The sequence below is a fragment of the Blennius ocellaris genome (assembly GCF_963422515.1).
Source record: "Blennius ocellaris genome assembly, chromosome: 11".
Taxonomy (NCBI): Eukaryota; Metazoa; Chordata; class Actinopteri; order Blenniiformes; family Blenniidae; genus Blennius; species Blennius ocellaris.
This window is the reverse complement of record NC_137660.1, coordinates 9932682-9945890: the sequence shown is the minus strand read 5'-3', so window position 1 is coordinate 9945890 and position 13209 is coordinate 9932682. Positions and strand designations below refer to the sequence as shown.

At 45.8% G+C, this 13209-nt stretch overlaps 1 protein-coding gene across 2 annotated transcripts; it reads left to right on the top strand.

Moving 5' to 3' along the window:
* Positions 1-3099: 3099 nt before the first annotated feature.
* LOC308136303 (netrin-4-like) lies at positions 3100-12740 on the top strand. 2 transcript variants are annotated; one of them, XM_080504586.1, is made up of 11 exons: positions 3135-3219; positions 3339-3436; positions 3718-4283; positions 7145-7405; positions 8063-8189; positions 8497-8685; positions 9428-9635; positions 9779-9891; positions 10033-10101; positions 10933-11106; positions 11529-12740. In XM_080504586.1, the coding sequence occupies exons 2-11, from the start codon at positions 3376-3378 to the stop codon at positions 11678-11680; spliced, it is 1920 nt and encodes a 639-aa protein (XP_080360712.1). In that variant the 5' UTR covers positions 3135-3219; positions 3339-3375; the 3' UTR covers positions 11681-12740. The 2 variants fall into 2 exon arrangements, with proteins under 2 accessions (XP_080360711.1, XP_080360712.1); XM_080504585.1 differs by having other exon boundaries at positions 3100-3436.
* The last annotated feature ends 469 nt before the right edge of the window (positions 12741-13209 follow it).

The window sequence follows — 13209 nt, the reverse complement described above, 5'->3', positions numbered from 1 at the left end:
AGAATTTTTTAAAAAAGGGACACATCCGCCTGCCTTGGTTACATGAAATGTCAAACTCCCACTGGTTTGCTGTTTCCGTGTCCGCCCAGGCTTTGATGTTAAATCAGTCTTGTGCTCGGTCATCTGTTAATTCTTTCCTGTGCAATGAGCGGACATGTCAAAAGGTGGTGTAAAAACACACAGCACCAACTTCCAGAAGCGTTTGAATGAGAGGGTACAGAGAACACGTGATGGGGTCCCACTCTCACTGTTTAATATAAATATCCAACAGCATTCATGCCAAATGAGTTAGATCGCGGCAGGAGTTTCATTCTAAACTAATATTTACATAACACCGACCTGGTTTCAGTTTGTTTTTTTTGTCAGTGCAAGATTAAACCAGCTGCTGAAACGTGGGTGGGGGCAATGTTATGGCTATCGGGCCAAGGCAGACAGATAAGCACTGATAAACGTCATAAAAATGGAAGAGCCAGAAAAGCGGTGACAGAGGGTGTTTCGAGTACTCTTGTTTAATGCTTCCCCTGTGGGCAAGGCACCTTCCCCTCCTCGCCTGGAGCGTGTCTGGCTTTCCGTCTGGCTTTTACAGGAGAGTAGACAGATTACTTGCCGGGGTTGTGACGGTTCACTGAGCTGAAGGTACTAGGTGACATGGCGGCGGGAGAGGGGAGGTGGAACCATATCCTTTTACAGTCTGGAAATAAAGCCGTTTCTGCAGGCCGGTCGTCTCATTGGACCATTAGACCAAGATCACGGAGGACCACTGACTGTGTGGGTCCGGCGTCGCACCGATTCAACACAAGGAGCGGCATTTCATGTGTTATTGAACTCAAACACAAGAACTGCAGTGCACCGCCTGGCTATATATTTATAACGACATCAAGATAACTCATAAGATTGCTGGTTAGAGAGGTTTGAGACAGCCTTTTTTTTTTTATGGAGAGTGGCACTTTCTTTGAGAGGAACGGTTTATCATTTGGGGGGAATCATATATAATTTGCTCTCTTGTTGGAAGATAGCTGAGATGATTAATGGCACTCTTGTGTGTGTGTAAGGTCAATACAAAGCTCCAGCCAGCAACCGTCACACTGCTATTATGTTCATCTGAGAAGAACGGCCAACATTTTAATGCACCAAATAGCATTTTTGTTAACCTTTCTAACGGATTGTGATTCACTATTGATATTTCAATTTGGAATTAACCTTACATTTCTGGATAAACAAACGACTGCACTAACATCTTGTCAGTAGTGATTTTAGTTTTTACCCTTTTGTACGTGCATGGTGAATACCCGAGTTTACATGAGCAGTTTCAATACACCACTTAAGTCCTACAGAAGAGGTTATATTCTCTTATGTCTAATACATCTTTGAACGGAATTTTAGAATTTCGATAGATCAGTTTGAACCACATCATACCAGGAGGGTTAACTACCTTAGCTTGAGATAAGCAATAGAAGTGGACAAGAACAGTTTTCTTCGTCTTAGCTTTTATTAAGTTTGATCCAAAATATTAAAGGGGCAATATGCGGATTTTCGAGTGCTATCTTTGTGCACTAGGAGGCAGTAGTGAGACGTGTTGAGCAGGGTTATATGGCTCTTTTAGAATTTCTGTCAGTGTTTTGTTTTTTGTTGTTGTTCGTAACTAACAGGAGCTTCTGCATTGTGCAGTGTTCACTGGATGCTGCAGGAGAGGATAGAATTAGCTGGTCATTAGTGCAGTAACATCATACATGTTTATTTCTTTTGAACGCTAATATTACACACTGTGCCTTTCAATGCAAAAAAACAAAACAGGACATTTCAAGATGATTGTTTAATGACACGACTGAGTGAAGCTTGTGTAACGAGACAGAAAAAAAGACCCAACAGTTAAGACATTTGTTAGTAAAGTCCTGGCTTTCCTCCTGCCGGGGGAATACGCCACAGACCGGCCGAGATTAGACATCCTTCCTGCAGCCTTTTTTCGTGGGGTTCTCCTGGGATTTGACGACTGGAAAACATGCGAGTGTACAAAGGGAGCAGCGAAAGGTGCATCACCCCTCGGCCCCGGCGGATCATCTGGAGACGACCGGAATAACCCGTGCAAATCTAAAAACACACACACATGAACCCTGTCCGTCTCAAACCGGGGGGGGTCACTGTGACGAGAACCGCAGCATTCCAGGAATGTCCCGATCCTTCAGGGACGGGATGCCTTGAGGGAAGAGACTGAGAATGCCCCCCCACCCCTCACACTCCCCCATCCACCAACATGAACATGCAAACATATGAGAGGATGATTCATGTGACAGGCCACTGTCGCTGTGAGAACAGGTTACTCATGACCTCATGTTATTCACAGGAATGATGGACGGCATAGTTTCTATTCCCTTTTCGTCTTCACTCATCAGCCTGTCATGTGTTTTGGCTACTTTCTTCTTTTTAAAAAAAACCTCTTTTCAGTCCATGCTTAAAACTTTCACACGGTATCAGATGAGTATATGAAATCTGCCTGCCTCTGGTGTCATGAAGAGATTTTTTTATTTTTTTCTTGAGCTGTCTCTTTTGGCTCAGAGAGGTGATGTCACTCCTAGAGGATTGTTTGGGTTCAGGGGTTGCGCGACCTCTTGGGTTCAAGGCTGTTGTCTCGTCTGCAGAGGCAGATAAAGCAGCGCAGTGAGTGGCAGTTTGAAAGAGGTGGCGATATGCGTCAGGAATGTAACACCTGGGTGGTTCGTGGGCGTAATGTCACTGTCTCAGGAATTGTTTCACGTCATCCGAGCTACTTTTGGAAATAGTTCATTGAGGAGATGAACCCTGCGGTGGAGCACGATGAGCAGGGGGATTATTTCAAGCTGCAAAAACTTCTTTATTATAGGCAAGCTGTACATAAATATGATGATAAAATATAATTTTTCTGACTTTTTTATCAAAATAATCTTTAAATCTTTACTTTATTCCAAAAAAGCCTTTCACTGTTTGTTGTTGTTGTTGTTGTTGCTCTTTTTGAAGTGTGATTTGAGGAGTGAGTGGGGCTGGTCATGTGAACAGAGGAGGGCGGTGCTCGTCTCCTCATATTCCCAAATGTCAATGAAACTGCAGAGTGGAGTTGAAGCTTAAGGTGCATGGGATGGAGTAGTTCGGGGACGATATCTGCAGCGACTCCAGAGAATCTAGATTTATTTAGACCAGCATGAGAAGTTAAAACATTTTTTTTTTTAAATCCGCTTTTCCAAAAGGGTGCGTCGTGATCCAATTCAGTTTTTTTTTTACTGTTGCTTTTAGTAGGAAGGTGCGCGATGTTTCCAATCAGGTTCTCTCAGAACAATTTGTGTTCTTCTCGCTTTGGTCAATCACAGGACGACTGACCCAATGTGAAGTTAGTGCAGCTTCAGGATGGGGCTGTGGATTTTATTCCTCATTTTCCCACTGTGCGCATCCTCTCGTCTTCCAGCCGGTGAGTTTGGATCAGCGTGAAACTGACCCTTTCCTAAGCTTTATTTTCACCCTTATTAAAGGCTTGCACATTTAAAGCGGAAAGTGCGTGTTTTGTTTGGAAGGCGCAAACGAGGGTCGCTATTCAGGTGCGCGCACCACTTCAGTGCGCCAAAACATTACTTTGCAGCATTCACACTGTAGTGGGTTTTGGACTAACACCCCGTGGGGAATAACTTACATATGTTCAGATGTTTTCATTTACTCTGATTACACTCATTCGGGCTCATCTTTTTTTTCCAGAAACGCTCAAAGTGAAAGATCCAGCTGTGGAGCGCCGCTGCTCAGGCAGAGCCTGCAACCCCCGCATGGGCAACCTGGCCCAGGGCAGAGTGCTCCGCACCGCGTCGGTGTGCGGCTCCAACTCCTCGGAGCCTTACTGCTTCTACCAACAGAGCTCTGCGCCCCGCGGCAGGGAGTACTGCTCCCCGGCAAAGTGCAGCCGGTGCGCCGCCGCCGCCGCCATCCCCGGCGGAGAGGCGCACCCTCCCTCCGCCATGAGCGACTCTTCCTTCCGCCACCCGGACACCTGGTGGCAGTCCGCGGGGGGCCAGAGCGAGGAGACGCTCCAGCTGGACCTGGAGACGGAGTTCCTCTTCACCCACCTGATCCTGGTCTTCCGCTCCCCACGGCCCGCCGCCATGGTGCTGGAGCGCTCCCAGGACCGCGGGCGCACATGGAAGACCCTCAGGTTCTTCTCCGGGGACTGTAAGGGGGAGTTCGGGGTGGCAGAGAGCTCCGCGGCGGGGGCAAGTGCCCCCACATGCACCTCCAAGTATTCTGCAGCTTTCCCTTGCACAAGAGGAGAGGTGAGTCTTGGTGCGCATATGAGAAACTCGACACCCAAGCTTCTTCTGCATGGAATCAAGTTTTTAAGTTTTTAAGAATAAAGCAAGGATAAAACAGCAACACGGATGTTATACAAACTAATCAATTAAAAGATCACACAAGAATATTTAAGTGATGTTGATGTTGTTAAATGTTTAAAGATAATATTTAAATAATTTATTTCACATGAACTTAAAACACTTAACAACAATCACTTAAATATTCTTGTGTAATCTGTTACACAAAAGGTTTTGACTTCTGTGAGCTTGTCCGGGTTTACAGTGTGTAATTATTGCCTCCAGATAAACAACTGATGACAAAATCTCTTATCTCGAAAACAGTGAAATGTTGTGCAATGGTGGCCAAGAGCAGTGATTCTCAAACTGTGGGGCCGGCCCCTGATAAGGACGCCAAAGATTCACTCGGGGTCGCAATAGCCCTCTTGATTTTAAGGGGTGTGACATGTTTTCATGTCTCACAGATAAGTGAGTCTGCATTTATGTCACAAAACAACTATGTTTGAGTATTTACATTAAAAGTATGAGTGGCGGGAGAAAGACCACGGAGAAAGATGAATGCATCAAAATGAAAAAAAACCCAGAGTGTACCAAGATATAGAATGGGACTTTATTGAAGCAATGGACAAAATAACAGCTGAATGCATTTTTGCTGTGAATAATTGACGAATGTGAGTTTGAGACTTCCAGCTTAAGTGGCGCCAATCCACCAAAGACCCCGAGGCGGTGTGTAAACCCAAAGAGTTCATCCTCAGACAAAAGCAAGTCAATGCTACGGAATATAACAAACACACATAAGTGTGTTATCTAAGCTTTCTGGGGTGTGGTGGAGGAGGTTGCCTTTATTCAAAATGGTAAAAATGTGGTTCCTCAAGAATAAACAGTCAATGTGATTCCATGGTGGCTCCCTAAGCGAGGCCCTTGGCCCCCCATCAGCTCCTCCACCCACCTTAACGTGGCTGCTCACCGCAGTAATGTAGGGTGGGTACATTTTCCTCAAAGAGATTAATAAGGTATGATAAGTTTAAAATCTGAATTTCAACCAAAAGGACGGCTGAGTTTGCTTTGAGATACATTTCTTGATAAGAATCGGCGTTAATCACTATCGGGAGAGGTCAATTCTGTCCACGCCTAGTGGAACAAATAAAGCTGAACAACTTAGGTTGTTTCCAGCAAATTGCACTCGGCATTAAATTTGAATGATATGAATCTTACTGACTGGTGACTTGCGGGTTTGTCATTCGGGGGAATAACTCGCCAAAAATAAAACTTCAATCCACCTCAGTTCACGCATAATAGTAATGGCTTTCCAAGTATTGACGTGTGTGTGTGTGTGTGTGTGTGTGTGTGTGTGTGTGTGTGTGTGTGTGTGTGTGTGTGTGTGTGTGTGTGTGTGTGTGTGTGTGTGTGTGTGTGTGTGTGTGAGAGAGAGACGTAGCTGAGAGAAAGATGGGAAAGACGAGGGTAGTGATTTTAATTCAGAGATGTGGGAGTGACCACATCAAAACACACGGCCAGACACTCTCCCATCCCTTTCCAGCAGTAATGCTCCCCATCTGCTTCAGCCTCGTTGTCCATTTTATTGGCACTGGGACACTTTATAAGCCGATATCACACAAACCGCAAGGCAAACAGTTGACTGAGCTTTGTAAACCAACCGCTCCTCTGATAGAGCGAGAGACTTCTGAGCCTCAAACTGATCTGGCATTGACAACTCCAACATCAGTGCTCACTTTTCCCCTTTGATGCTCTCTCAAAGCGTTTTTTTTTTTTTTTTTTCTGGACACGCTGTATTATCACAAGGAGATCTGAGCCACATCGCCAGACATGTTTAATTCATGAGCAGGCTCATTCATGTACACAGAGGACCACAGACAGCCTCTAAGTGGCCAGTGAAGATCACTTTCTGCTCTGAAACAGCGCCGGGCCGCGCTGCCTGGATTGGCCAGAATATATATGTGGAATCTGTTAATTAGCAGTGAGATTGGAACAAGTTTGTGTCTTACCAGTACATCACCTTGCGTCTCTGTTTGTCAACACCGAACTGATACAATGAAGAGAATATTTAATTTCCTTTCATCCTATGACTACAACGTGAAACCATAAATGCACTGATACCTTCTTTGAATTGATGTTATTGAATCATGTTGAGCTGCAATACATTTATAGAGCAAATGATTTATTCTTTAAGGGCTTGTATATCTTATTAGTTTGGGGAAAATATGCCTCTTACAAAACGTTTTGCTGAATTGACTTATAAAAAAAACAACAAAAAAAGAGTTGAGAGAACCTAAAGTCTAAAGTTCTTGTGTCCAGTCTCTAAGTGATCACTTTTAGGTATTTCGAAGGCAACTCTTATAGCATTAAGGCTGAATGACTATTAACACACATTTAGAGGCAAACAGATGGCAACATATATCTATGAGATCAACTTTTAGTAAAGTGTAAAGAGGAAGCAACACAGTAAACCCCAACAAGATTATTAAGAGAATATTTAAGTTAATATAGAATAAATCATTTAAATGTTATCTTTAAACATTGAACAACATCACTTCAAGAATTCTTGTGTTATCTGTCACACAAAAGGTTCCGAGTTCTGTGAGTTCTTGTTCGCGTTTACGGTAAAGAAGCGTGAATCCATATTTACACTTCAGGGTCAGATTTTCCGAGAACAAGAGCATGAAAGTAAAACCAGACTGATGCCCCATGGATTTTATTGGACTTTCTAGGAAACGATAAACATAATTTACTGCTCCTGCATGCTCTATCTGCGGCCTATGCTTTGTGCCAGTGAAACATGCCACTTCTTCCTTTTGAACCGGCAGGTGATCTATCGGGCCTTGTCGCCGTGGCGCTCGGTGGATCCGTACGGTCCGGCCGCTCAGGACCAGCTCATGATCACCAACCTGAGGGTGCGTCTGTTGAGGGGTCAGCCGTGTCCGTGCCAGGCCAAACATGCCCGTGCCGCTGACCTCCCGACGGACTACTACGCCGTCTACGACTTCATCGTGAAAGGCAGCTGCCTCTGCAACGGACACGCTGACCACTGTGTGGCGGCCGGCGGCCAGCAGAAGGCCGGTACCATGGTGAGACACTGTGAGCTGCTTGCAGCCGCACGGCGTCAGCGGGAAGCACTTTTACACTTACCTCTGTTGTGAAAAAACTCACTGAAAACTTTCCAGTTTTGTCAATGTGGTGAGACTTGGTTGAAGATTTTTTTTTGGATGGGGGGGGGGGGGGGATGTCCCACCGCTCCCTTTGTTACTCAGCTGGTGTGCTGGTATGTGCTACTGAAGCCGAGGGCTGAAGTGAAGACTGGATATTAAGCCACAGCTTTACCTACCATTACAGGGATTTAAGGATGTGGAAACTTTAATTATGGTATTCAGCCTAATACTTTAACAACCCATAGTCTCGGTCATGTTATTTATTTTACTGCAAGTAGGGAAGAGAAGCACTCGTTCCTTTCCAACATAGCAATGGGGAATGTAGACATGTTGCACAGTGCGTAAACACTAATCAGTGTATATGTAAAAATGTTAGTATGTTGCAATACTTAAAGAAGGACGGTTGTAACATTCACACTGCATGTTGGTGTGAAGTTATGTGAAATCGGTTAAAATAATCTCTTTTGATCGACTATAGAAGTAGAGGATGAAGCCATTAATTAAAATAAATGAATAAATCAAAGCTTGATATGAGCGATAGTGATCCTTTTCTTGTCTGCTGTGTTTGTCTTGCAGGTCCATGGCAAGTGTGTTTGCAGACACAACACAGCCGGCGACCACTGCGAGCGCTGTGCACCTCTTCACAATGACCAACCCTGGCAGGCCGCCAACGGCATCACAGGGACGCCGCATGAATGCCAGAGTGAGTGATTGAGAGAAAAAAGAGTCAAATGCAGAGGAGGACACACACACACACACACACACACACACACACACACACACACACACACACACACACACACACACACACACACACACACACACACACACACACACGGCATGTGGACTTATTGTGAAAATGAATTGCGAGTCATAAATCAACTGCACGGTTGCAGTAATGTCATCCAAGTGCTGTCACACTCCGATCACTGAGGTCCACAGTTCAAAGATGAGCTGACCAAAATGTAAAGTCTCATTCTTTCTTCCACCGTGCCTCCACCTGAACCAAGGGTGCAAATGTAACGGCCACGCCAAGAGCTGTCACTTCAGTCGAGGGTTGTGGCTCGCGTCGAGGCGGCGGAGCGGCGGCGTGTGCGACGGCTGCCGCCACAACACAGAGGGCCGTCACTGCCAGAACTGTAAGAGGGGCTTCTACAGAGACCCGGGCAGACCCAAAACTGCACCGGATTCCTGCAAACGTGAGACTTCTTTGTGCTTGCTTGCACAAGTGTGTGTGTTGGTGTTGCTTGAGGCCATAACGCTGTCTGGATGAGTGCCAGCAGAGGATTCCAATTAAGAAGTGCAGCCTTTGATATTTAGAGGGCAGTAATGGAGATTTGATTTTTCTTCTTCGCCTCCAGATTAGAGCGCGTTGATCACTTTGATAAGGGAATTCGCCTCAGGCCTCTTTCTAAGCCACTGCCTTGCCAGCGATGACACAGTAAGATTACTGCAGCCTGCGTCTTAGCGAGGATCTCTGTCACTCCGGCTTTATTTAACAGTGTTGCTGTTTTGGAATGTGACTGTAATCGCAAACAATGGAGGAATTTCTCATGGTCCGTCTGAGCACATTTTTCCCATTCTTGCCCTTTTTCCCCTCCTCTTCTCATACCATTTTCCGGAAGAGGTTCGGGAATCATTACAAGGCTCCCTCAGGCGGTTTGAGCCAGGAAGCCCATGGGAGTAACTGACTGTTTGTTTGTGCTCCAGCTGCTCCCAGCATATTGAGTGCATACTTGAAGTCTGTCGCTTGTTACAAGTGGATGATAAAATGCATTTAACTGCCATGCTGTCATGAGAGCTCGCTATATATATGCTCTCGTTTGTTGGTGCCTCTAAAACTAAAGTGTGAGCGCGCTCACAACGTGCGCTGAGCGCCTGTAGGTCTCCGCCGGAGACGTTAACACACAATCCTCTTGTTCTGTCACCTCTCCTCTGCAGCCTGTTCCTGCCACCCTGTCGGCTCAGTGCTCTCCGGTGGTGCCCCTCCCTGTAACCCCAACAGCGGGGAGTGCACTTGTAAACCCGGCGCCGGGGCCCCCCGCTGTGACAGCTGCTTGCCGGGATACTGGGGGCTCCATGAGTACGGCTGCCGTCCGTGTGACTGCACAGGCGACTGTGACCCCTACACCGGCGACTGCATCTCTGGGTGAGAGCCAAAACTCAGCCATACGTTTAAGAGAAAATGAATGTGGCCCCAGTGATCTACGCTTTAGAGGGTCGAGCGCTCTCTCTGGATTGTTAACACTGACTCAGGCCCTCCCTCTCGCTGATTCTACCTCTGCGGCACAGCTCGGATGTGGAGGTCTTCTATACAGCCGCCGGCCACATGGGACACAGCAGCAATCGTAGTGAGACTGCACTCTTTAGGGTAGAGGAGCTTTTCTCTGCACTGCACCACTCTGGTGAGACACAGGTCACAGCACACTCAATCAACTCAACACACCGAACAGAACTATGTTACAAAGATTAAAAAAAAAAAAAAGCGCCAGTTTCTGAAGCTGTACAGCAAATGACTTATTGAATCTTCATGTTTATTTCTCCAGAGAAATGTCATTGTGTAGAAGTAACTCTCACCAGCCCGAAACTGTTCTGTGCTGCAGAGTACGACTATGGTAAGTGATTTAACATTTTATTTTGTTATGTGCTATGTTAAATGTGACAATCATTGTTCAGTATGACGTCTCACAGCCAAGATTTGAATATATTCCTTAATGTCCATCAAATTCTGTCTTTATTCTTCAATTTTCTATGCAATTTACCCAAAAAATATATATATAGAGAGAGATTACAATAACTCAGCATTAATTAAAGAGAAATCCACTCAAAAGAAAGCTAATCACCAGTGCAGTCATTACAAGAATTGCTGCAATAATCCTACAAATTAAGTGACCATATGTCCACTTGACTTGTTACTTTGAGCCTACCTTTGTGCTTGCCATAGTTCTGGCCATGCACACACACACACACACACACACACACACACACACACACACACACACACACACACACACACACACACACACACACACACACACACACACACACACACACACACACACACACAGTCCCAGGTGCAAACTCCACTGGGACTCGTGTCTGAGAATATTGCAGTCTGATGATGAGTCACACGAGACATTCAGCTATGTTTGTCAACACAATAAAAAACACTGCAGTTGAAGCTCGGATCAGTGTCTCAGATTAAATTTGCTGGAAAATGTCTCTGCAGCTGGTGCACCACCACCACGTGGTGTTAATTCCTGCTTCTTCCTGTAGCATCTTTATACTGATGCTGAGGAAAAACACCCCAGCACTGACATCATGCAACCATTTCCCGGGACCTTTGAAGGCGTCCGGGATGTAAAAGATGATAGATTTGATGTACTAAACCTTGTAGTTTTTATAAGCCAGCGTCTTAATTCACTGCGTGTGTTGTTTTTTGGCAGTGCTGATGGTGAAGGTTATGTCAGCTCATGACAAAGGCTCGCATGCCGAAGTGGAAGTCAAGCTGAAAAAGGTCTTGCACCAAAAACCTCAGATGAAGATCCAGAGAGGAAGTGTCATTCTGTACCCAGAGTCCTGGACCACCCAGGGCTGCACCTGTCCTATCCTCAACCCAGGTCAGGAGCTGCCGCCACGCTCACTAACACATGTCACGAACACATGAGGAAGTAGACCATTTTTTTTTTTTTTGTGGGACTTGCGAGGACAATCTGCCAACTTTTTGTAAAATGGAAGAAGCCTGTTTCTAATCTCAGAGGCTTTGAGTGGGTGCCAACAACCTCCATCACTCATTTAAACTGGACATTTACAATCTGAGGATTGCAGCCACTTCACCATTACGAGACGGTTTTACACCCAACACTCCCTAATAGTGATTTCTATTAACGCTCAACAAAGCACACCAATGCAGCAAAGTATTTGATGAAATATCAACGTTTTTTTTTTTTTTTTTTTTTTTCATATTTGTACATTTTAACAACATTTTGAGTCGGGGTTTTATTCGTCATTGCATATCTTTTTCTCACCTCCACTTCACCAGGTTCTGAATACGTGGTGGCTGGTCATGAAGACAGGAAAAGTGGACGACTTATGGTGAATACCAAAAGCTTCGTTAAACCCTGGAAGACCAGCCTGGGGCGAAAACTCCTGCATATCCTCAAAAAAGACTGCAGCCTCTGGAAGGAAAAGTGAGAAAACTGTGATGGACGGCAGGACGCAGAGGTGGCGGATCCCCTGTGGAAAAGCAGAAGAGGTTTTCACCGAGTGGCAAAGTGGTGAGACGGCAGGGAAACAGGGGACTTTTGACGTCACCTGGACTTGAGGGTGAAAGCTGAAAAGCAATGTCTCCTGCTTTTTTTTTTTTCTTCCGTTCCCCAAAAAGAAGTCATTTGGACTGGAACTCGAAGGCTGCGATTGTCGTGGATCAGTGGTTGAAAGAAGCTCTCAGAAAGGGCAGACGAGTTGTCAGACTGCAGTCAGACAAGATCAAAGAGGGGGGAAAAAAAAGCCATAAAGATTTTGATCCAGACAAAGCTGAGGTTGGAATTTGAATCCTGTGTTATGTCTCCGTTCCTAAGTATTTCCAGATTATTTATAAAGAAGCGAGGGGCACATGTTGAATACGACACTTTAGCTGCTTTATTTCCTGAACAAAGCATCTGTGAGAGTCGACGAGCCCGAACGCTGCCTCGTCCCACCGCCACTGTCTCAACGAAAACTGCCACATCTTCGTGAGGTAGAAGCTGAACTATCCACGTCGTCCCGCAGGTATTGGTGATACATCACGGATGAGGAGGATGACAGAATGCCTGTGTGTGTATGTGTGTGTGTGATGTCCTTGACGGAGTCTGTGCAGCTCAGGAGAAGTAAACTCCAGCACGAGGGGAGAGGACGGAGAAAGCGTTTGAGGAATCAGGCAGCTTAATCTGAACAGCCCTGCTCTGCCCCGACACACTCGCCCGCCTGCCGACTGACAAGAGCAAAGTACTCTGCGCTGCACCCTTGCCGGTCTGCGGTACACACAGCGGGCTCAGACGCCTGGGATTGAGTTTGCTCTTAACAGCCAGTGCAGTCATGAAAGTGACACTTCGCCGGACTGAACTCCAGGACGATTATTCTCCTGATGTCCTCTAAAGACTTACTTCTATATGAGATGGATTTGTGTGTGTGTGTGTGTGTGTGAGAGAGAGAGAGAGAGAGAGAAAGAGAGAGAGCACACTCTCCAAACATATGCTTCTGTTTTTGACCTGTGACTCCCTTCAGCCTCAAAATAAATATGTATTAAAAGCCTTGGTATTAATTGACATCACAGTGTATCAGATCCAGAGTCCACAGGCCGTCCGTGAGCCAGGCCCGGTTAAGAATAACCCCCCCCCCCCCTGCGCTCTGCTGTCTCCAAGGAGCAGGACGAACTGTGCGAGGAGACATGATGCATTCCTCAGCCGTGGCATCACTGTCGACGTCCTTGTCCCAAAGACTTGACCAAAATAAGAGAAAATGGGCTGGAGAATCCAGGGCAGAGGACAAAGTGGTAATTTAGGGTATGTGAACACACTCAGCTGTCAGTGAGATATTTGTGACACTATTCCTGCGCGTCCTGTTTGTTTTTTTTGTTGGTTTTTTTTCCCATCCAAACTGCATAAAATGCACATTAGCGTGCTCATTCTTAATACTTCTGGGAAAAGTCCATTTCACTCCATGGTCACATTATGCTGAGGCGC